Consider the following 26186-nt stretch of genomic DNA (forward strand, 5'->3'; position numbering starts at 1 on the left):
TTGGGTTTGTTATTGTAGGTCTTTTCTTTCTCTGTGTTTCCTGCCTAGAGAAGTTCCTTTAGCATTTGTGGTAAAGCTGGTTTGGTGGTGCTGAATTCTCTTAGCTTTTGCTTCTCTTTGAAGGTTTTTATTTCTCCGTCAAATCTGAATGAGATCCTTGTTGGGTAGAGTTTTCTTGGTCGTAGGTTTTTCCCTTTCATCACTTTAAATATGTCCTGCCACTCCCTTCTGGCTTGAAGAGTTTCTGCTGAAAGATCAGCTGTTAACCTTATGGAAGTTCCCTAGTATGTTATTTGTTGTTTTTCCCTTGCTGCTTTTAATATTTTTTCTTTGTATTTAATTTTTGGTAGTTTGATTAATATGTGTCTTGGCGTGCTTCTCTTTGGATTTATCCTGGATGGGACTCTTTGTGCTTCCTGGACTTGAATAACTATTTCCTTTCCTATATTGGGGAAGTTTTCAACTATAATCTCTTCAAAGATTTTCTCAGTCCCTTTGTTTCTTTCTTCTTCTTCTGGGACCCCTATAATTCAAATGTTGGTGCGTTTAATGTCCCAGAGGTCTCTGAGACTGTCCCCAATTCTTTTCATCCTTTTTTCTTTAGTTTGCTCTGTGGTAGTTATTTCCACTATTTTATCTTCCAGGTCACTTATCCGTTCTTCTGCCTCAAGTTATTCTGCTATTGATTCCGCCTAGAGAATTTTTAATTTCATTTATTGTGTTGTTCATCATTGTTTGCTCTTTAGTTCTTCTAGGTCCTTGTTAAACGTTTCTTGTATTTTCTCCATTCTATTTCCAAGATTTTTGGATCATCTTTACTATCATTACTCTGAATTCTTTTTTCAGGTAGACTGCCTATATCCTCTTCATTTGTTTGGTCTGATGGGTTTTTACCTTGCTCCTTCATCTGCTGTGTGTTTCTCTGTCTTCTCATTTTGCTTAAGTTACTGTGTTTGGGGTCTCCTTTTCATAGGCTGCAGATTCGTAGTTCCTGTTGTTTTTGGTGTCTGCCGCCAGTGGGTAAGGTTGGTTTAGTGTGTTGTGTAGGCTTCCTGGTGGAGGGGACTGGTGCCTGTGTTCTGGTGGATGAGGCTGGATCTTGTCTTTCTGGTGGGCAGGACTGCATTCGGTGCTGTGTTTTGGCGTGTCTGTGACCTTATTATGATTTTAGGCAGCCTGTCTGCTAGTGGGTGGTGTTGTGTTCCTGTCTTGCTAGTTGTTTCGCATAGGGTGTCCAGCACTGTAGCTTGCTGGTCGTTGAGTGGAGCTGGGTCTTAGCGTTGAGATGGAGATCTCAGGGAGAGCTTTTGATGTTTGATATTATATGGAGCCAGGAGGTCTCTGGTGGACCAATGTCCTGAACTTTGCTCTCCCACCTCAGAGGCACAGGCCTGACACCCGGCCAGAGCAGCAAGACCCTGTCAGCCACATGGCTCAGAAGAAAAGGGAGAAAAAAAGGAAGAAAGAAAAGAAAAGAAAATTATTTAAAAATATTATTAAAAATAAAAAATTAAAAAGTAACTTAAAAAAAGAAAGAAGAGAGCAACCTAACTAAAAAATAAATCCACCAATGAAAACAAGTGCTAAAAACTATACTAAAAAAAAAAAAAAAACAGGCAGACAGAACCCTAGGACAAATGGTAAAAGTAAAGCTAAACAGACAAAATCACACAAAGTCCACTGCCTCAATTTTGGGATGATTTGTTGTCTATTCATGTATTCCACAGATGCAGGGTACATCAAGTTGATTGTGGAGATTTAATCCGCTGCTCCTGAGGCTGCTGGGAGAGATTTCCCTTTCTCTTTGTTCGCGCAGCTCCCGGGGTTCAACTTTGGATTTGGCCCCTCCTCTGCGTGTAGGTCGCCTGAGGGAGTCTGTTCTTCGCTCAGACAGGACGGAGTTAAAGGAGCCACTGATTCGGGGGCTCTGGCGCACTTAGGCCTGGGGGAGGGAGGGGCACGGAATGCGGGGCGAGCCTGCGGCGGCAGAGGCCGACATGACGTTGCACCAGCCTGAGGCGCGCCGTGCGTGCGTTCTCCCGGGAAAGTTGTCCCTGGATCCCGGGACCCTGGCAGTGGCGGGCTGCACAGGATCCCCGGAAGGGGGGTGTGGATAGTGACGTGTGCTCGCACACAGGCTTCTTGGTGGCGGCAGCAGCAGCCTTAACGTCTCATGCCAGTCTCTGGGGTCCGCGCTGTTAGCCACGGCTCGCGCCCGTCTCTGGAGCTCGTTTAGGCGGCGCTCTTAATCCCCTCTCCTTGCGCACCGGGAAACAATGGTCTCTTGCCTCTTAGGCAGGTGCAGACTTTTTCCCGGACTCCCTCCCGGCTAGCTGTGGCGCACTAACCCCTTCAGGCTGTGTTCACGCAGCCAACCCCAGTCCTCTCCCTGGGATCCAACCTCCGAAGCCCGAGTCTCAGCTCCCAGCCCCGCCCGCCCCGGCGAGTGAGCAGACAAGCCTCTCGGGCTGGTGAGTGCGGGTCGGCACTGATCCTCTGTGCGGGAATCTCTCCACTTTGCCCTCCGCATCCCTGTGGCTGCGCTCTCCTCCGTGGCTCCGAAGCTTCGCCCCTCCGCGGCCCGCAGTCTCCGCCCGCGAAGGGGCTTTCTAGTGTGTGGAAACCTTTCCTCCTTCACAGCTCCCTCCTACTGGTGCAGGTCCCGTCCCTATTCTTTTGTCTCTGTTTTTTCTTTTTTCTTTTGCCCTACCCAGGTACGTGGGGAGTTTCTTGCCTTTTGGGAGGTCTGAGGTCTTCTGCCAGCGTTCAGTGGGTGTTCTGTAGGAGCTGTTCCACGTGTAGATGTATTTCTGGTGTATCTGTGGGGAGGAAGGTGATCTCTGCATCTTACTCCTCCACCATCTTGAAGGTCTCCCACATATAATGATTTTTGAAATGTGTTTTTTTAAGTGTATACTCTATAACAGGGCTTTGTTTGTTTATTACAAAGATGAGACTGGCTTTGAATGAAAGAGCCACTTGCAAATCTGGTGTGTCAACACAGTGAAAACTATTTTTACACTGAACAGTAGCCACTCCCATTCTCACTTGATCCCACGTAGTCAGGCTTTTGCCCCCAACAAACTGCTCTTGTCAAGGTCACCTGTGACCACCCCGTTGCTAAATTCAATGGCCAGTGTTTAACCTACATCTTACCTGATTAGCAGCCACGCTGGACTTGTCTGATAGCTTCCTTCCTTAAAACAGGTTTTTTTCAGTTGGCTTCCAGAACAGAGGGCTCTGTTTTCTTCTTACCTCATCACATGCTCTTTCTTCATCTCCCCCGCAGATTTTTCCTCGTTTTCCTCCTGATTTAATTCTGGAGACCCTCAGAGGTCACTCCCTGGGCATATTCTCTGTCTATACCTGCCCCCATGGTGCCTTCACCCACCTATGTGCTTTCCATACCACCTAAGATTGACAACGACAAACATATAGATCCACTCCTTAACTCCACGTCCAACTGCCTGCTTGAAATCTCCATTTGGACGTCTAATGGGCTTCTCCAGTTCAGCAGGTCCAAAGCCAGACTTCTCACCCACAGCGCCCCAAATCTGCTCCTCCGTCAGGATTCTCTCTCTCGTTCGTTGCTAACACTAAAAATCTTGGAGTCATTTTTTATTCTTTTCTTTCATTCTCATCAAGTCCATTCAGCAACTTGCAAACTTCTCCTTCAGAATATAGTCAGAAATCACCCTTATCATCTCAATCATTCTGTTTCCTGTTGAAGCCACTGTCAGTTTCATGTGGGCAGCGGCAAGAGCCTCCTGTTCTCCTTCCTTCCACATAACATCAACAAAATAATTTAACTCCTCTGCTCGAAGCCCTGTAGTTGTTTCCCATCTCAGTCTGTGTACAACCAGTATCCTCATAGAGCCCTCTGATGCTCCTGGTGATCTGGCCCTGCGATCCCTCTGCCCTGAACTTCTGCTACTTTGCCCCTCCCTCCCTCTGCTCTGTCCCAGCCTCTTTGCTGTTCCTCAGGTGCACCATATACCTCCCCACCTCAGGATCTTTCCCTCCATCTGTGACACTCTTTCTTCAGGTGTCCACCTGCCTTGCTTCTTTACCTTCTTTAGGTCTATGCACAAATGTCACATCAGGGTGATAGCGATACCAACCCTATTTAAAATCGAAACTTCTTTTCCTTGACATTACGTTTCTTCTATCCTGCTTTGTTTTCTCCATCGAAGTAATCACCATTTGACGTACGATGCATTTCACTTACTTATTTTATCATGTATTTTCCATCACTTGAATGTGAGCTTCATGAAGGCAGGGGTTTTTGTGTGCTTTGTTTATTGTGTGCTTTGTTTATTGTGGCATCCTCAATACCTATTAAGGTATGTGGCAAGTAATAGGTGCTTAATAAATATTTGCTAAATACCTGAAGTTTGACTGAATACTGGAAATTATGGCTCTTCCTTCTCTAAATAAATATAGCATTTGACACCTGATGTTAATGCAAAGGCAATTGGAACAGCGTGCCTTAGTGAAAAGTACAAAGTTTCAGTATAATTAAGAAAGATATTTGTATATAATTCAAAAGGGAGAATTAATGGGTTAAAATGTTTAGGTGTCTGAGTAATCTTTGTACTTAAAAAATACTGAATGGTTACATTTGAATAAAAAGTAGCCTATGCATTTACCAAGATACTTATAACTTTTTCACCATTATAATATCAAGTGAGTTAATGCCATCTGGTTGTTAAATTTTACACAAAAATAAATGTACCATGAATGGAAAGAAACAATAATAATAGTGCTTTACACTGTATAGGGCACTATTATTACATACATTAGTTCAATATTAGGGGGTAACAAGGATGCTTCCTATTGTACCAATTTTGCCAGTGCAAAAAGTGAGGCAGGTTTAGAGGTATAGCAAAAAAGGAGGTTTAGAGATTGTTCAGCTAGTGTGAATTTGGGGTGATTGATCTGAGACTCAAATCCAGCACTCCCGATTTTAAAGTCCATGCCCCTTTCACCTCGGTCTGGTATTCAGTATGTCCTGAAGCCATTAAGGGCTCGATAAAGTGCCAAGAAGTCGGTAAACCCACTTGGGTGGTGTGCACCGTACTGCAAGTTTGAACAACAAATTTTATCTGTCGCTAAACTACAGATTTCAAGTGAAGGTGAAATAATGTTAATCTGCATGTAATTATTTAACTTTCTGATCACCTGCATTTTGGCAGGCAAGACGGACTGCCACCTTTACGATAATCAGCTAATAAATCCTCAGGATTGTTACACTTTTATGCAGAGCAGTAATCTGAACAAATTGTCTGCTGACAGCTCTGGTAAATTGCCAAGAATGAGTGCTGTCAGAGAACAAGTTGTTTTTATGAACGTGCAGAGTAAGTAAATCCCATGTCAAGCAATTTCATTCAGTCAGAGTTATTTGCAATCCAATATAGCAAGATTTATAGCATTATTTATTAGTGTGCAAAATGCTTTTTTATCTTTAAAGTGGCATTGATTTGGGGCATATATATTTTAGGTTAGTGGATTACTACTAACTTTATTTGTTGCATTGTGATCAGGGCCGAGGCAATGGTACTGCCCATGGCAATAAAGTGCTATAGATGTACACTTCAGTAGAGAGTTCTAGTTCAACACAATTTTTATTAATAATATAGAAGAAAAAGTTATCCCAAATGGGCAAGTTCCGGGTGAAGAACAAATGCTTTCAACCATAAAATAAATCTATGACTCTATATTTAATGCCAAAGGAAAGAGAATGTGGAATGAGTACCTCCTATGTACTATATACATAGTACATGTATGTCTGTCCAGGTATAGTGTGGAAAATGAGGAAAACAGCCTTTGACTTTGCATGTTAACCAAATTAATGTTTTCTTAAAGTTGAAGGTCACTGCGTTTGAGCATTTGACACTCTATAGATTCTGGTTTGCAGTGTTTCTTATTTGTGATATAAATACTACGACGATTGTTCTACTTCCTATGTAAATAAGTGTAGGAGCAGTCCTGCCTCATTATTAATTTGAAAAAAGCACAAAGATAACTAGTCAGAAAATTCTAAACTGAAGAGAGTGTTTAATGAAATCTTTCTATTTCACCATTTTTCTTACTAAGGATTGAGTGAAATATCTTATTTGGGAGAGAGACAGTATTTCAGTAAAGAATGTCATTGATCCTTGTCTTGGCTTTTCCTAAACTCAAGCTAAGCCAAATATATATGGCTTACTAGTTTTTCTGCTAAAGATTTTCTCAGAAAGTTTATACTCACTGCAGTATTTTGTCTACGATAGGCATTTCCAAAGACAGTCTCCATGCACCATGCAGTTTCCAAAGACAGTGTGTGTATTAAATAGCTTACCTTCGAGGCAATGAATGGGGAAGCTCCCAAGTTTGTAGAAGTATGCTCTGATAAAGCCATCTCCCCAAAGACAGTTGGACAGTGACAACTGCTGACAACAGAAAGGCAATAACTGCATTAGCAGTTAGTAATGTCAGAGGTGGCGTGTTCACTGCATAATCGTGAAACTTGAAAACACATTAGTGGTTACCTATTGAATTCTTTAAAATGCAAAGATTCTAAAGAATTATGTATCATATTGATTTATAATATGAGATCTTATACTATGTGTTTGTTTTACTAACGTAAAGTAGCTCTCATGCAGTAAATCTCAAAAAACTTCCTAATTTTATCGTTAAATTTGGTCCAGATTAGTAAAATGTGTTTTTAGAAATGACCCCCCCACCAAAGAAATTCTATAGAGGCTTGTCTTCCTGTCCTGAAGGCTTCATTTTTAAATGTCCTCTTATCATGATGGCTTCATAATATCATGAGCTAGTACTTCAGGGCACAAAACACACTTAGAAGTTCCTTGTTAGAGGAGATGTAAATTTTTGTTGCAGATGTTCTTCCTGATAATTTTAAGTTGAATTTTGTTTGAATTCTTGCTATATCTGATTATGCCACATTATTGGTTTGTAAATCAGAATCAGAGTGTAGCTGACAGACAGATGGGCTAGGAGTAAACGTGTCAACTCTGTGTGTTCTTGTTTATCATTCTGTTCACTTGTGCTTGTTCAATTAGTACTATATTCAATCCACAGTTTCTTTACTGGGATCTTTTATTTTTTAATTTTTATTTTACATTGGAGTATAGTTGATTTACAATGTTATGTTAGTTTCAGGAGTACAGCAAAATGATTTAGTTATACATATACATATATCTATTCTTTTTCAGATTCTTTTCCCACATAGGTTGTTACAGAATACTGAGTAGTGTTCCCTGTGCTATACAGTAGGTCCTTGTTGATTACCTATTTTATACATAGTAGTGTGTGTATGTTAACCCCAACCTCCTAACTTCCTGGGACTTTTTAAAGCCACTGTCCATTTTGTGAGGATTAGTTCAGTTAAAACTAGATGATATAATCCGTAAGTCCACCTAACCGAGCATATGTGGACTGCAATTCACTGAAAGCCAGTCAGCAAGTTCGGGGGCCACTGTCAACCCCCCCATGTCATGCAGCTTCTGCTCATCCCTCAAAATACTTGCAGGTCACACGTGACATATCTGATGTATGGGCTACCAGTGTTAATGCATATATAAAATATTTATGAAGTTTGAATCCTGTCCTATTTTAAATTAAAAAATACATCCAAATAGGCCTAACATTTACTTCCTGTACCCCGTGTGTACATCAACGGTGCTAATCACAAAACTGTTTCATCTGAGTAAAACTATCATTGGTTACTGGTTTAGGCATGGCAGAAGGAAAGGCGGGGAGAAAAAAGGTGACAAGAATACTGCAAATTTTCTCCTTGAACTTAGGGGAAGACGTCACCAAATAAATGTGATATATTCCTTTCATGTGACTAAGTAATGCATATAATTTTTAAAAGGTGCAAAGAATTTCAAGCTTTGCTATGGAAGTCAGTAAATGTGAAGTCTTGCCATCACTTAATTCCTCTGAGCCTCAGTTTCTCCATTTGTGGAATGTAAGAAAATAGCTCTCCAATCTCAGTTTTGAGTCTCTTTTGGTTCTTCTATTGATGATTGATTGACTGATGAGTTCGGAACAGACAGTACATTTTAAAATTGTACAATATCAAACTAAGGCATATGAGATAATAAAACTACATATTATAGTTACATAGTACTTTCATCTTTTCAAAGTAGTTTTTCATCTGTTATTCCTGTGTTTTTACAATTCTATGCAAAGAGAAGGCATAAACGAGGAAAGCTGATGCACAAAAAGTTTGTAACTCGCTTGATATCACAATACTAATGAATAATTCAGCTTTGTTAAAACTTTGGTGTTCTGAACCCTGACGCGAACTCTGAAGCCGAATGACTTCACTAAAAGCAACACGCTAGGTCTGCGGTAGTTCCGGAAATAAGGATGTGAGAAACCAGAAGGCTTAGAAAGGGCTGAATCCCCCAAATTTAACAGAGGCCTGACACAGAGTGCACTTAATAAATAGTTAATGAATGAGTGAACGAGTGAGTGTTGGAAAGAAATCAACCCACTCTCTGGGAAGACAATGTAGAAATGGTAGCATGAGCACATTACATGCTAATCCTGGCTCTGCCACTGTCGCCTTTCTGAACCTCTGTCTCCTCATCCGTAAGTACTTTAATACTTACAGAGCACCAGCCATATTCCAGCTCTGCGCTAGGTGCCTGCCCTTGAGGTGTATCAGGAGATTGACAGGAAAAGACATTTCAATGAGAATTAGTTCAAAATTAGCCAAGCAAACATAGGTAGATACATCATCTCAGGCAGAGGGGTTGCTTCATGCAAACACAAAGAAACAGGTGAGCCCTAGCATGGATGATGGGAGAATTACAAGCTGTCAGGAATTACTTAAGTAGTAAGTGTAAGTCAACAAATGACACCCAAGCTGATGGTAGGTTGTGGAGTGCCCCATTGCCTTACTAAGGATATTTTATAGGTGGTGGGGGGCCAGGAGTGGGACATGGTCAGGTTTGGGTTTTGGACATCTGTAACTGTGGGGATTAAATGGTACCAATAATTTTTGCCTTCGACCAGGTTCCCTAGGAAGCAGAGCTTGAGGCAGGGATTAGGTGCTGATACTTAATTGGGAGGTACAATCCCAGGTCCTGAGAGTGAGAGAGAAAGAACATGAGGCAGGGAAGACTAGGAAGTAATGCACGGTGATAAGTTACTGGGCTGGCCATGTTCCCTGTGTTTCAGAGACACAGTGGTTGCCCAGCAGGTGTGCCCACTTGGCCACATGTGGATAGGCAATATGGAGAATCCTGCTTTGGAATGGTTTGTGAGAGGGTGGAAGGCATGGGGAGTTATCTTCCCATCACCTATGCCACTGATCTAAGTTCACCCCGTAAGGAGAAAACTTCTGCATTGTTTCATCTGGTTTCTTTGGCAGTTGATCAGGAAGCCAGATCCCATACTCCACGGTGTGGCTTTTTATCCAAGTGCAGAAGTGGCCTTAGAAGCCAGAAATTTGGGGCATGTGGCAGTTGGGCCTAGATGCACAGTGGCAGCCAAGCAGAGTGCTCAGCCCATTTGGGCAAGTGAAAGTTAGGACAGTCCTAGGCCAGCCCCAGGTGGAAGACCTATGAGGACTCAAGCCCAGCTGTTTGGTCACAGTGGTGGGATGAAGACCAGCCCCTTGGAAAGACCCAGCCAAAGTCGAGGCTGAGGCAAAGCAGGCAGCTGAGGACCCAGGAGTTCCTTGTGGAACCCAGATATAAAACAGATGTAAGGGGAGCTGTTCTTTGAACAAAAGAGGAGAATCCACACTCCCTTTTTCACTCCATGCATGGTGACCTGGATGCACGCCCCCCCCCCCCCCAGTGCTCCTTAGAAGACAATTTGATATTAGTTAGATTGTCTGCCTTCTGGCACCAGCATTCAGACTTTTTTCAGCAGGGTAGAGGCAGATTTGGTGTCTGGTTTCATGGTTCATAAACTGCTGTTTTCTTCTGTGTCCTCACGTGACAGAAGGGGTGAGGGATCTCTCTTGTGCTTTTTTTTATAAGGGCACTAATCCCATTCGTGAGGGCTCCACTCTCATGACCTAATCACTTCCCAACCACCCCACTTCTTAGTATCATCACATTGGGCACTAGATTTCAACATATGAATTTTGGAGAGCACACAAACATTCAAACCATAGCACTGGCCCCTAGTAATTAGTCCTGAATTCACTTTGCAATACAGTATGTCGCAGGAGTTCCATCTTTGTTCATATTTATTCAATAACAACAAAGGAATAGCAAAAGCTTTTTCTCCACCAAATTCCAGCAATAATCTGATTCGATACCCATTTAATGCAGATATCGGTGATGCTGTAATGTTGACTTTATCCTGAAGTTAATAGGACACTTTTGCTTGGTTATCAGGTGACATTTTGCTTTAAATGGCATCTGAGGATTACTCCTCAGCAGAGTCTTTAGATGAATAGGAGATCTGAGTAACCTCAACTAGCAAAAAGCATCTTGAATTAATTAATGCTCTCTTTTCAAAATATTTGTATACATAGGCATTTTCTATATTAGAATGATTATAGTCAAAATTCTGAACCATTAAATATAGGACAGAACCTGGGACTGTTTCTACGAGTGTACCCAATATTGAAAATTTAGTTGCAGCAGAAAAGTATAATCCTTCCTATAGATGTGCAATGGTAACTTAAATTTTATTAGTTCCATAGCTTTTAAAATTCAATTTGTAATTTTTTCTTAGTTTATCGTCTTCTAAGAGCAATTACTTACAGCATTCTTCCTAGTTCATACATATTTTTAAAGCATAAAAATAACACGCTTCTGTACTTGAAACCTGAGTTAATGTGTCCTGTTCAAAACAAGTCTGGAGGGGCTTCCCTGGTGGCGCAGTGGTTGGGAGTCCGCCTGCCGATGCAGGGGACGCGGGTTCGTGCCCCAGTCCGGGAGGATCCCACGTGCCGTGGAGCGGCTGGGCTCGTGAGCTGTGGCCGCTGAGCCTGCGCGTCTGGAGCCTGTGCTCCACAGCGGGAGAGGCCGCAGCAGTGAGAGGCCCGCGTACCGCAAAAACAAAACAAAACAAACAAACAAAAAAACAAGTCTGGATATCACCCCATTTAAGAGCTGCCTCACATAGCACATTCCTCCAGGATGCACAATTACAGCAATGACAGACCGGTTAAGGAAAAAGCCTAGCTCTTAGATTCCAGAGTGCTAGGTTCAGGTCTGGCTCTGCTAATTACTGACTGTGTATCTCCATTGATTCATGTGACTTCTCTGGCCCTCAGTTTCCTCATTGGTAAATTAAGGAGATTTTGAGGATCACAAATCCTTATGCCTATTGGCACTGGGTACAGAATTAAGTGAAATAGTCCAGCTGTAAGTTAGACAGTATTGGGGACAATAACTCAGAGGACATTTGCTCTCTCTTTAAAGTTATTTAAATTCAAAACTCTTTTAACACAATAAAAACAACAAATCTATGGACCAGCTTTGATCTGAGAGTGGCCAGTCTGCAGTTCTTGGACTGCATCTTTAGAACACCTTCCCCAACTCTAAAGAATTAAGTGCAATGACTCTAATATATATAAAAGAGGAGGAAGGCCAACACCTAAATGACCAGCACTTAATGGTAATAGGCATAAAAGGAATCTTCCAGAAGGTTTCAATGTGTTTTAAGAATGATGCAGTATCATACATAGGAATAGGGCATGAGCAGGACTGGAAATGCATGATCAGAGCGAGTGAAATACCTTTCTTGGTCCCAAGTTAACTAACCAAAAGTACTATCTGAACTGTCATCCCTGTTCAATTCTCCAGTGTTATACTCTCAATCTAGTCCAAAGATTCATTCACATTCAACAAATTATAGGTTAGGCACTGTGCCAGATGCTGGAAAGATCTGTAGAAAATCATATTCATTTTTCTCCTTTTTATTAGAGAATGCATTTGATTAGCTGTTCTTCACCATTGCATTTTTTAACCCTAAATTTGTTCCAGGTATTATTAAGAACTAATTCCAATTAAAATTTGAATATTAAATAAGGCATTTGATATGTTTTTTCATCATTTAGAATCTAAGGGGACAGCATGAGAGTATTTTGAAATGGATATTGTGTTTGCAGAAACAGTGAGGTTACTTGATATACATCCTAACTTTAGGAAGATGTTTTCCTGACTTGGTACAGACCCTAATTTCCTGCTGTCTCAATAGTTAGCATTTAGTGCATGCAGATTTTCTATCACTGACCAGGACGTTTCTATTCTTCTTCATTTCTTGCATCTATACTCCTCTTTCTCCCAATTGTTCCTAGTCTGGCTATCTTTCATGTCATTTTTGATAGGCAAAAATAAAACATAAATGTCAAACTTTGATTCAGTTTCTAAAATCACTCTCACTAAAGATGTTTGAACTCAACCATAAGCTTTGAGGCCCTATTCACAGATGTTTAACTTAAAAGCAAAATAATAAACAGTAAATAGAGTGAAGAATAAGAAGGGGCAAAAATTTAATCTGTCCCTAATAGCTGACCACCCCTTGTTTAGGACGATACCACATCTATTCTTATAATTGGCTATTTCCTGTTTCAAATGTCTTTTATTCATGTCTGCCCCCTTTCTCTCTGTTTATTGCCCTTGTGGTTTTGGTCACCACAGTATCTTTCTCTCCCAAATCAATTGACATTTTTATGAAAAGAGTCTGCAAAGTGTTCAGCTCTGAGGAGGTGATATATCGAGCATGGGTTGCCATACTATTACAAAGTCTCTCTTCAGGCAACTCTCGTACATAACACTCCAGCTATAATGTTTTCAGAGGATTTGTTTGTTTGTTAACTTAGATTTATGCAGTGTTCTATGAATAAATTGGCATGGTTTTAAAAATGTAAAACGTATGACATCATCATAGTAAATGGTCTATTCTCTGCTTAATAACATTTCAGAACGAGGGCAAAACACCTATTGTTTTAGAGTGACACAAAAATTCACTCTTGGTAGTTTGCCTCTTTAGACAGCTCATATTAATCTCTGTAAGCAAAGCCCCACTGATCTGGGCAATCTAGGGACTGAAAGCCCCTACTGATTTATAAATATGGTGACAGTGGGTAGTAATCAAATCAGATAAGCACATTTTTTTGCATCTTACAAGAAATAAGCAATTAGATACTAAAATAATCAGAGTCTGAATTTTGTGAAGTCAGCTGACATGAAATACATATGCTTCCAGTGGTCCAAATGGTATTTCCATTGATTTATTTTTCACATAGCTCTGAGCAGCCTGCACCTCCACTGTTTGATGTGGGAAAAAAAAAAAAAAAAAGCCTTTTGCTAATTCAAAACATTTCTTTTTAGGTGCCAGATCGACCTGTCGGCTCTCAGTAGGGAACAGACACACAAGCTAGTGTTGCAGCTGGAGGAAGGGGAGGGGCACCTGGTGTTGCTGGTCACCCTGACAGCTTCGGCCACAGTCAGCATCTCTGACCTCTCCATCAACTCCCTGGAGGACCCAAAAGAACGCGAGGAAATATTAAAGAGATATGTACGTATGTAAGCCTCCTCCTTCAGGGTCATGGGTGACTAGAAGAGGTTGTAAATAATTTACATGGAGTGATAGAAGTACATCTGCAAAGCTGTCTGACAGATGAATCAGCAGAAGCAGAAGGCTAGGCAGATGCAAATACCGTGCATATCTTTGCAGAAGCACTTGGGGTACCCATGGATATCTAGACACCTGGTCTTCTCTCAACTCTCTTCCAGAGCAAGTTCTAGATTCTGAGATTCTCCTCAGTAATTTTATCACACCACAAAATTATCATACAGGGAAACTTCCTGTAATGGAAAGTTGAGTTTATATAATACTTTAAAATGAGTTCATTGATTATTTGTCATTGGAATTAAGATTTCCTTGTCTTTACAAATTTGAAATGGAGTTAACTGCACCTACTTTTTAATTAGTAGGTTGGTTACTGGAGGATATTCACAGAAATAATTTTTCCTTTCAACTGCTTAGAAAAGCCTCACTTCATTTCTTTAATTTTTAAAAATCGAATGTGAAATATAATGAAAAGGAAGCTTTCTTACCTTTCGATCAGATGTAGAGTGATAGGGTGGCATAGTGAGTCACTAAAATAAGTACCCTTCTCAAATTTTATCAAACCCAAACATTCACAACCAAATCTACCTATTTCCCAGCATCCTCACGGTCTGCATTTCTCACCATGTAGTTTTCTTGAATCAACAGAGAGGGGAGCTCTTACTCCATTGTTCTCTCTTAGTGAAGCCTCGAGAAAGTGAATGTCTCGGTACCCGTGAAGCTGGAAGAAAAAAGAAAAGCTTTTGCACTTAAAATTACAAAGCTTGTATTGTACAATGCTGCCAGGTGTTTAGAAGGCTCCTCTAGACACTCAGTCATGAAACCAAGCTCTGACTAACAAAGAACCGCTTAATTTTCTTTTTTTTTTTTTAGATTTTAAAATATTCCTATTTGCTGACTGACATCCTTCCAATAACTGAATTTAATAAAGATGTACCTTATCAGGCTGTGCAGATAACATGAAGTGCTGGTACTAATGCTCTACAATATTCTTCAAACAGATTAGCAGGATGTGTGCTTCAGCAAATTTATTCTGGCTATCTCCACTGAATCAGCTGTCTGCTAATGCTTGTACAACTCATCCACCAATGGTGTTATCATAAACAGTTTAATAGAGGTGACTTAGCAAGGCTAAATAGTATATATTTTTAAACCACCTAAGAGCCAAAGGTATTGTGTGGCCTTTTCTAATATATAATTGCAGTTGTGAAAATTATTTCACATTTTGGTACCCACCAAGACATAGTCTCCTGTTCACAGAAGTGAGACTCATGAATTAAAACAATTTTAAAGAAATTAATTCATATATTAATATAAAAATGATTCTAGGTATTATAATATTGTATTTGATGGATTAATATTTGATACTATCCCATATATTAGAATGATACTACGGGCTAGGTAATTAGAAATGATCCAATTGCTATTATTTTTTTTTCTTTTTGCTGTAAGGGATTCCTTAAATCAGCCATTTCCATTTAGAATTTGAGTATTTGTTTCTATACCTACTTTCAAATATTAGTTATTATTTCAGTAAAATGTAAAATATTATGTGGATGTCCCGGCTAATTCTCAGATTATATTCTGCTCAATATACTAAAAAGTGAACCAAGTTTAAATATACTTTTTTTTAAGCCCTGAATTTCAAGCATAGGCCTGTATCTCCCTTTAGAATCATATTTGCTAAGAAGCTAGTGTATGTAATATAGCACATGTATTATGATTACTCATAGCAACGCAAGGACGAAGATCTATGATTTAGGGTTTCAGAGTGTTTCCTTTTTATTCTATAGATTATAAAATGAATGAATACTGTATGATGTTTGAAATATCACTTGTTTTGGAGAAACATACAATATAAAAGAGTTTATTTGGAGAATTATACATATGTTTTCCTGTGAGAACTTGTGTATTTATTTTTTTAAGTTTAGGTTCAACCTAAGAATTTGATTTTGCTCTGGTTCTGGTGAGGAGAGTAAGTGGATTGCCCCACTCTCATAAGAAACAGCCCTGGAAAGGTTCTCCGTTGCTGTCATTCAGCTGTTCATTGCAAAGCATTGAAGCCCCACAAATTAAACAGACGTTACTGTGTGTGCCATTATTTGATCACCCCATTCTGAAAAGATGGCTAATTCCATTTTTCTTTTTTTTTTTTTCTTCTTTTTGCGGGGCGGGTGGTGGGGAAGCAGGGAAGGTCAACAGGGGGCGGGTAGTAATGGGTAGTAGACCAAGAGCGATTGTATGACCTTTTCAGAATGGGGATGCTGAACCCTTGCTCCCCCTTGTCACAGTTTAAAAACCAGAGGAGCTAGTTTAGAGAAGAAGTTGTTAGCATTCCATTTTTATTATGACATTTCACAGTCATCTGATTTAATGTCCCTTGACCGGATTGTCCACCGTGAGACGATAGGCTTGAAATGTTATTTAGAGCATTGATAAAAGGTGAGCGGTTCTAAGATGACAGCGAGTCATAAGGCTGGTGGTGTGACATTAATTTTCTCCATAACAGAGATGGAATAAGACGTCACGGTGACAAGCTGTCAATCAGTTCTGGCCCCTCAGAGCATCTCGATGCCATAGGACGGGGTATTGCCTCTCCCGTAATAGAGCTGAACTGAGTTGCTCTCCCTGACAGCTGCTGCAGCCATAGAGAAAATATATTATACAGCCTTTCATTAAAAAAATAAAGAGGACTCCTCTCCAGAGCCTTTCAATCTTTTCCCATCTATTGAGGGCTGAAAGGATGCACAGCAAATCATAGATTCCTCTGCTATGGAAATTTCTGGCTTCAGAAGCCATCCAGGTTTTGAGGCCTTCTAAAATAACCATAAATAACAAGGCAGGAATACCTCTTGATGAAGCATTCCTTAAAGTTATATTTTTAAACTGATATATTTACATTTTTTGCTTTTTTGTTTTTTGATGTTCTTATTATAATCCATGTGTTACTGGCCTAAGCAGTTGAAGTTTGCAATAAATTACTGAGCGTCAGCTGACTCGAGGAAATGAAACCTTCAAATAATAATTACTCCTCCAAATGGAAAGCAGAACTTCGGAGCTGAAGCACCAGAAGCAGTGTGACTCTGCAATGAGGTTACCAGTGTGAAAACGATTCTCTGACTGAAGATATTTGTTTTAGTCACAGTGAAACTTAGTTTAAATGGCTCCTAAAAATTAAAGGACAGGAACCTTTTGCTAAAACTCTTCTCCATCGTTAGATTAGGAGACTTACCTGGTCTGTAACACTCAGTAAGCTCTGAGATAAGAAGCAGCTTCCCACACCTGATCATTACGACCTTAGGAAGACAACATGCCTACAAATCTCTGAATTATAATACTGCGGTCTAAAGTTTCCGCTTCTAAACCCTTAATTTACAGGAATGTAAATGGAGAGAGAAGTGCATTTTTATTGAACCCTGTCACCCGCGTAGTTTCAACACAGTTTGGGTGATAAACAACTGTTTAAAAACAATAAAAGATTAAGAGCTAATCCTTGTGCTAAACACTCTTTTTTAAAAGTTAGGCTCTGAGATTACACGTCTATCTGCGTTTCCTCCTCTCAGTGTGCCAAGGTCAGAGCATCAGTGTAAACAATGACTAGTCACATGGGGTTGATAAAGTTAATATCGCGGTAAGCTTGTGCTTGTCAATCTTCTCACATTCTCAATGCAAAGATGGGAATGTTCCGTAGTAACATTTTAATAGATAACTTTATTAGGTAAAACTATGTTATGCTCCCGATTTTAAAGCATTTTAACGATTATGATAAAGAAGCACCTTTGATTTACTGAATAAAAGTGCTGATCTTGTCATGAGAAAGATGCAATGAAGCATAAATAAACGAATGCATATCGTGTTCTATAGGTTGATTTTACTCTCTATTTGTGTCTGTTAATTAGAGTTCTGAATTATTGCTATCCCTCTTTTAATTCCTTCTGGTCTACGCTTATTCAAACGCTACCATTATTAATTTATGAAATTAAATAGGTTTCAGCATTTGGATCTGATTCTTCTATCAAAATTTGTATACTTCTATACCTACTACAATGAAAAACAAAATTACAAATTGAAGAAAAATTACTCGTCCCTTTTGAATTTATTTTTTAATCAACTTGATTTATTTTCGAAGGCAAAAATAAAACAAATAAATTTTAAAAACACCTAAAAGGTGTGTGGTAGAAATACGTCTTTTGAATCAAATATTAGAAAATAGTGTTAAATAATTTAACCCTTATCTAGCACCTACCATTTGCAAATCTGCCCAAGAAGAAAAGAGTAGAAAAATAATTAATTTAATGTTGTTTTTCTTATTCCCAAAGTCTGAAGTGTGTTACTTAACCAACAACTTAAGATTCAGTATTAAGAATCAATAGTCTACAAATCATCATGCCCACAGATAAAAGATTTCTTGGAGCGCTTTGGTAAAGGAGACTGATGGAAGAATGCAGACATGTCGTATTTTATAATTTATTGTTCATCATCTACTGCTAATTACTTACGGGGGAGAAATGTTGTGGTATTTTTAACTCTTTCAAAAAAATCTACTTATATAGCAACAATTATCTACATAAATGTGTGTGTGCGTGCGTGTATGTGTGTGTGTGTGTGTGTGTGTGTGTGTATACATTCTTGATGGTGGAAAGGTCATCTGTACTGAAGAAACACAAATATCCCTTTGATAACTTAAGCAGCATCCTGAGATCAACTGTAACACTTAATGTTTCCTCAGCACACTCTTTGAGACCCTTTATGACCTTTCTTGTCTAATACTGATATTGGGTTCTTTCAGAGCCCATTGCGGATATTTCACAACCTGAAAGATGTGGGATTCCTCCAGGTGAAAGTGATCAGAGCAGAAGGGTTAATGGCCGCTGATGTCACAGGTAAGAGCCCATGCAGTTTGCCTTTTGTAAGAGCCTATATCAAGCAGCATGCAAGGTATACACCATTTGATGACTGAACTTTTCATTTCACCTGACTCGATCATCAGAGTAAATAATACAAAGTTTGTTGATCTTACAAAGATTTGCTATCCACCTGATTTTTATACTGTCTCTGCTTTTTAAAAGAAGGGTAACATGTTAACAAGTAAACAATAAAAAGCGAAACAACTTTTGAATTGTTGCCTTCTCCAAGGTTTAGTCAGCATAGTGGTTATATTTCTTCCAGGTTTCATCATTTTGGCATTTTGGGGTAGTAATGCTGTATCTTTTTCTCTTCGACAGTATCAACTTCCCTCAGATGATATTGTAGCATCAACACTAATAATTCAAACATGCATGAAATCTGTTGCATAATTCACTGAAAAGTTTAGCTACATAATACTCAATTCCTTGGTATCAACTGTTGGTATTTGGGTTGCTGATACAATTCCTTAGCTGTCCAAATTCCCTAGCACATCCCAGAGATCATTCTGGATCTAAACTAAACATCTGCATTGTTCTAAATTTTTTTTTAACCAAGAAGCAGGCCTGTAAAAATGCCAGACTCAGTATGATGTCTTAAAGCTTCCTGATTTGGATATTGCTGTTTCTGTGACATGTTGATTAATTAATTATTTCATCAATTACCAGCATTAAATTATTGTTTTGAATTTGCAACTATGTGAGCATTCATTTATTCTTTAATTTCATAAGCTTTGGGGGGTATTTATACAATTCCTTAAATTGTCCATCTCAAGGTGGATAATAAATAGGACTGATTTGACCAATTTTGTGCAGATTTCCCTGTTCCTGAAAGAAAGTATCCACTTATTATTTGTGGAAATATGCTTACCACTGTGAATGGCCAGCAAGTTGACCCTTAAATGGTAGCTAACTTATTTGAAGGGGAGAAATGTATTTTTCCTACCATATAAGGGCTTGCAAACCCATTACATGATCACTGCTGCCCTTAATTCATGGAACAGAATCAAAACCTAATTAAAAGATCACATGCCTTAAAACTAAAATAGCAGATGTCTGTTCAAAAATGGCAATATTTAAAATTTTTTAATGTTTGCATAGTATTGAATGACTATTTACTGTATGATAAAAGTAAAAATGTTGAGAGTTTACAGTTTCTTTAAAGAGGATTTTATCAACTCATTTGTAACCAAGAAGATAATAACAACTGTCAGATATTATTTCAAAATAGGCATACCTGAAAATAGTGGGAGAGAGGATTGTTTGTAATCTTTTTGCAAATATACTGACTTGGCTCCTTGTACTAAACAATTAGTGAATGCTAAGTTTATTCACTTTGTATTTTATTTCTGGTGTGGTTAAAATCAAAATAATCTGGACACAATTATTTCTAAATTATTATGCTGCTTTCGTTATTAGAACCAACAGTCAACAGTGAATGGTTGACTAACTGCTTTTTTTGTTGTTGTTCACTTTGGACATTAACTTAAAGACCAGAACAGGAACTCAGGGCTGCTTTTACACTACAGAGGTTCTGGCCAGCCTTTGATTCCCAGCAGCAGGTAGATTCAGGAATTCATGGCCAAGATGTTCACCATCATGGGAAATATCTTCACTTTTCTTCAGGATTTTCTGCGGGGTAGGGGAGCACCCAGTGTTGGGCTAAAAACATCTGAAGATAGGGAGAAAAGCCTAAAATAAAAAGTATCTCAGAGGGCACCTAAGTGTTCAGAACTATCACTGGGTATTTATAGTGGGCACAATAATTTCTTATAGAAAAATTCAAGTCCCCTTTACTTCAAAAGTTTATATACTTGCCCATTACACAAGTTAAATGCAATTATATGTTTGTCTGTCTTGGAGAGAAGCTGTCATTGCTTTTGAAACTTCATGAATATGCAAACTACATTAAGCCAGTTGGCTTATATGCCACTAAGCAAGTTAAAGTACATGTTCTCTTGAAGCTGGAAAAAATAGATACATTTCTTTCGTAATGGTTCTAGGTAAATTAATGTGACTAAGAATCACCTTTTCCCTAGGGATTCAGTGAGACATAATTTTGATCTGATAAAATGAACTTTAATTTGGGGAATACTAAATAACAGATCCTCCATTTTTTCCTTCTGGTTTTAGGGACATAATGATTCCTCATTCCTCACTGACCTTGTAATCTAATGTGCTCTGAATTGAATAAGAGAGATGTTAAACTATTCAGGGGCAAGAGGATAATTCAGTCTTTGACCTTGTTCACTCTTGGACCTTTTGTGGTCTTTATGACATTTGTGATGGTGGCAGAAACCGTGGACCGTGTTTTTAAGACAGAAATGTCTGAATAGTCTACCAAGTTTTTTAAAAAGTCTTTACTTCTGAAAAGGATAAATATTTATATGTATACTGATCCTTCCTGGTCTTTATCATGAAATTTGGGTATCATGAAATTTGAGCTTATCACAAATAAGCTATTTGCATACTTTATCTCCTACTTGCTCAAAGAAGAACTTTAAAAATATGTTTTATATCTCAGTGGATAATCATAGTCAGGCTCTACAAGATATTCAGCAACCATTTGAGGGAAGGGAGTAGAGTCAATGGTGCGTCTTCAGATGCTCAAATTAGCATCCATTTAGGATTGTTGTGGATGGAGAGGGGATATTTTAAATCACTGAGAGCAAAGAATATTTTTTGACCTCATATAAATGAGACTATAGCTATAAGATACCTAGTTGGTTTCTGAACACTTTCCCAGACAAGTCCAACAACACAAACTCATATTTGCCCAACTTTACCCTATATTTAAAATATTTTTAATGATTAAAACATAAAGTTAAACTTCCATAGTTTAAGCAAAAAGTTTCAAATAACAATATTCTATCATTTAGCATGAGCACAAGAAAAAAGAGATTCTATAATCTTTTAAGTAGCCATCAATCTTACTGCAGTTACAAAGAGTTTTTTCCTTTCAAAATGTAAAATTTTTCTTTTGTTACAACACATTCATTGAGAAACATTGTGATACTGTATTAACTCTGTGTGAATAAAGAGCAATTGAGACTCTCTTTGAATGAGTGAGTATAAAGCACAAATTACTTTTTAATGAAACCCTCAATTCTTTCCCTTTCCACAAAAAGCCTATAGCCTTGTTCAGCTGAAGTCTACTACAGTAGGTCACTTCAGTTAAGCCCCTAATAAACTGTTGATAGTCGAGGGTAGTTTTTTCTTCCATCTCAATAGCCCAGTGTTGGACAGTGCACTTCAAATCATTAAGGTTAATACAGATTTTAAAAAGAGATTAACTCTGGTGGTTAAGGCCTCAATTTACAACTCCCACACATACACATGCATTGAGCGAGGCACAAGAGTGGATTGAAATTTCAGTCAAATTGTGGGCAGCCTTTCACAGCCTGAGAAAGTGGCACTCCGGTTTTCAAAGTTGGTCAGCTAAATTCTTCGTGAGGGAAAAAGTTTGATTAACTGAAAAATACTGCACGGTACAACTTACTTACCTTTCACGTAACCAGTGAAAAGGTTAATGTCTCTCTGGATCATCAAAGCAAAACCTGCAGGTCGTCTGGCCCTGTGTTCACTGGGGGAAGACTCTACCACTAAATCAAGTGCTCCCTGAAACTGGACAGATTGTGAGGAGAGAGAGACCAATGGTGGATTTTTTTTTTTTTTTTTTTTTTTTTTGGTGGTGGTGGTGATGGGAAACAGTTCATGTATGTTGGAATTTGTCTTTTCTAGTTTCTAATTATTCTTCCTTGGACGGGGCCTAATTTTTGCTTTCAGCCGAACATTTAAAGTCTTCTGTATTGAGTGGGGCTTTCTTTGCAGAGTATTTAGACCTGGCCTATTGGTTCTTTCAAGTTCTTAGAGAAGAAAAAGAAAAAGGTTCTTCTCCTCAGCCCCTCCCCTTCATTTTCCCCTGGGTTTTTTTTTTGAGCTCCTGAGGAAGAGGTCACAGCCTCCCCAGGGATTACCAGCCACTCAGTTTCAGAAACACTGATATGGGAAACTGTGAAACCCTTTCAAAAGATGCCCTACCTTTTCACTCTATTAAAAGGTACACTAATATAAAACTTCTTCACTCCAGGTGAATTGATCTCTCAAATTAATGCACCATCTCTTTTAGGAAACAATAGAGGGAGAGAGAGAAAAAAAAGGAAGAGAGGGAGAGAATTTTACAGTTAACATAAGCTGTCATTGAAATAGTCCCATTAAATGAGCATATCTTTTTCTAGAACAACACTACACATAAAGATTTGTAACTCACCAGCTCCATAGTCTGGAAATCTACTAGTTTTTAAGAGAGCTGTTGACTACCCCTTTTTTTGCATAGACTTTTCCCATGTTTTTCTTTAGGAAAACTGTCTTCATTGTTGGAAAATATTTCAGTAACAAAACAGCAGAAAAAGACATGCTACGGTTTTTTTATCAGCTTCCGTGAGAGTCTTATTATCTTAAGAAATAACAGTTAGCAGCTCAGATTCATTAGCAGAGCTAAATTTAAGCCCCATTTGACAGGCTGCCTAGAAAACATTTTGTTTTGCTGTCTGTGGGCTTTAATTAAGATGTGTTCAATTTCAGTCCTCTTCAGTCTAGCCTCCACACCCCACCCCAACTTGCTGTGTCACAGACCAGCGATCAGACACTTTCAGATGGTCCAGCCCATGACTTTGACCTTCTGTGCAGTCCAGCGTTCCCTGGGGAACCGTTCAACTCATGAGGTCTGATTTCACACTTCCAGGATGCCTCAGCTCTCTTAACAATGACAGGGAGACAAAGCCCTTTAGAGCAGGCCGCATGGGGACTTGTTTAAATTGGAAACCAGAGAGGAGTCAAGGAACAAGGTTATGGGCTACAGAATAGTGCTTTTAATAAAGAGCTCACAGCTCCGGCTCAGCTCAAAGAAGTCTACCTCTGTACAATTAATTGAGCCATTTATCTGGAGCATCTTAGGTCTCTACTTTCTCACAGATTGTGTGGTAAATATCAGCTAGGAAGCAAATGAGATATGCATGAAATGAATTTTAACACTTTGATTACTGTGCCTCCAGTCTTCATTAAAAGTAAATTTATTTGTATTTCTGACCTCATTATCAGTAGGCTGCCTGCATTTTTATTGGTTCCTGTGATTTCCAGCTTGAGTGTGTCATGAAGGTATATTTTATACAGAGATTTGGATTTATTATTCTTGATATCTTCTCTGAATATTATAGGTCTATTCAGAGAAAGAAAATGAAAAGGTAGCTGTACAGAGAAAGGCGAGCCTCTTCTTTGAAAGTTTTATATACTGAATGCCAAGCACATATACATCCAAGCTATTATCCTTTTAAAAAATTAACTCTTGTGGGTTACTCAAGCAAATTGCGTAAGATATGAGCAATTGTCACTTGAGTGGCTCTCAGAATATGATAGCTCTACCGGTAGAAGTAGCTATGCTGTTTCTTTTATAGAATTGTAGCAGTTTGATTTTTTTTTTAATTTTATTTATTTATTTATTTTTGGCTGCTTTGGGTCTTCATTGTTGCGTGCAGGCTTTCTCTAGTTGTGGGGAACGGGGGCTACTCTTCGCTGCGGTGTGCAGGCTTCTCATTGCAGTGGCTTCTCTTGTTGCGGAGCACGGGCTCTAAGTGCACAGGCTTCAGTAGTTGTGGCACGTGGGCTCAGTAGTTGTGGCTTGCGGCCTCTAGAGTGCAGGCTCAGTAGTTGTGGCGTACGGGCTTAGTGGCTCCGCGGCATGTGGGATCCTCCCAGACCGGGGCTCGAACCCGTGTCCCCTGCACTGGCAGGCGGACTCTCAACCACTGCGCCACCAGGAAAGCCCAGCAGTTTGAATTTTTAATAGCATATGACTTTCATTGCCCTCATCACATTTAATAACACTGACGATATCTGATAAATGCAGCCTTAGAATTTATGATCATTATTTAAAACCTATGTTAGAAGAAAAGAAAATGGATATCCTTTAAACTCTACATAGTCCCATTGAAAGTATTATATATCTAATGCAGTGGAATTCCTTCCTGTTTGTGAATTAGCAAGGGTAAAATAATTTACCCAAAAAGCGGGTTATTTGTGGATGTAACTTTTAAACTTTCACTATCTTAAAATCTTAAAACTATATTTCTTGAGCTTCCCTGGTGGCGCAGTGGTTGAGGGTCCGCCTGCCGATGCAGGGGACACCGGTTCGTGCCCCGGTCTGGGAGGATCCCACATGCCGCGGCGTGGCTGGGCCCGTGGGCCATGGCCGCTGAGCCTGCGCGTCCGGAGCCTGTGCTCCGCGGCGGGAGGGGCCCCAACGGTGAGAGGCCCGCGTACCGCAAAAAGAAAAAGCAAAAAAACTATATTTCTTGGAACATAAACCAAAGTTTTACACAAAATATATTTTAAATTTCCCAAGTATGCTTTATTTCCTTTGTATAACCTAATGTTTCTATTTGCATTTTAATAATTAAGCTTGTAGAAGACTGTTAAGCAGATAGTATACTTTGAGAAGAAATTTCATGCAATTTAGAATGCATTAAAAACATCCAACACCTGACATTCTTATCATTATAATATACCTAGTTTAGAAAACAGTATGACGCACATACATGTTAAATGTCTTAACACTATATAAATCTCTTCCGTAAGAGTGAGACTAGACAAAGGCATCACAAGGAAAGAAAGCAACTCATTGCTCTTTATTCTTTTATGCCACCATATTGCATATAGAAATAAAAGTTGCTTCCTTTTAGTAATTTTATTTTTAAAAAGCTAAATCATATTCTAATTATAGAAATGCAAAAGTATCCATCTAAAACCAAAAGTTGATAAATTTGTGAAAAGAGGAATTAAAATGAAAATTTAACATAAGGGCTGGTGAGGCCTGAGTCTGAACTAGTGTTTTACAGGGAATTACAGAAATCATGTGTGATTCATATGCAGGTCACATGGTTAGAAGATACTGCTCTGGAAGAATAGGTGGGATGACAAAAGAGATTAATAATTGGGTTTGATATGCTCTAGAGGTGAAGGACTATGGGCTGAGAAAGTGGTGGTCCCACTATCAATGGGAAATGAGGAAAAAAGAAATACTATAAAATAATTAATTGAGTTCTGTGGAACTAAGATTACAAAATGATCCTTTGAGTAAAGAAATAGAGAATTGCTGATTTGGCTTGGAGGGCTAGCTCCAGGGTTTCACTCAGTGCTGGAAGAAATGCTTTCAGATGTTAGAATTAGTGTTTAAAATTAAACTATTATATATATTTTGTTACATTATGATATTGGTGTGTAAATAAGAAATGCATTTTCTAGAACGGTGGGTTAGGGAGATGCTGCAGACAGGATCTGGATTTAACTAGGCTATTGAAATAAAATCTTACTACAGGGATGTTTGGATGATATGATAGTGTAGTTAGACTCATAAATGACTAAACCTTCAAGCCCAAAGGGTGATTATATTAAAGGATTAATGGCTAAATGGAGGAATGCAGGGCTCTATCCTTGGTCTAACCTGTTCAATGTATTTACTAATGACTTTGAGGAGATAATTGGCTGCTTCCTTATCAAACTTGCTAGGAAGCATAGTTAATTCATTTTACATGAGACCAACATATGTATGCTATATATATATATATATATATATATATAAAATTGGTACAATATACAATTTATATATATATATAATCAACAGACTGAAATGACAGGCTTAGTTCTGCAAGATGAACATTAAAAAGCATA

At 38.9% G+C, this 26186-nt stretch overlaps 1 protein-coding gene across 6 annotated transcripts in view; it reads left to right on the top strand.

The window, feature by feature from the left end:
- The window catches only part of MCTP1 (multiple C2 and transmembrane domain containing 1), a gene marked incomplete at its 5' end in the record, with an annotated part of 535475 nt that overhangs the window by 328558 nt on the left and 180731 nt on the right, over positions 1-26186 (top strand). For all 6 annotated transcript variants that reach the window (XM_082836435.1, XM_082836436.1, XM_082836437.1 and 3 more), the window contains 2 exons: positions 13317-13503; positions 18347-18440. In XM_082836435.1, coding sequence (XP_082692561.1) covers positions 13317-13503; positions 18347-18440 — 281 coding nt within the window. The remainder of the gene's footprint in view (positions 1-13316; positions 13504-18346; positions 18441-26186) is intronic.

This window comes from Leucopleurus acutus (genome assembly GCF_964270905.1).
Source record: "Leucopleurus acutus genome assembly, chromosome: 3".
NCBI lineage: Eukaryota > Metazoa > Chordata > Mammalia > Artiodactyla > Delphinidae > Leucopleurus > Leucopleurus acutus.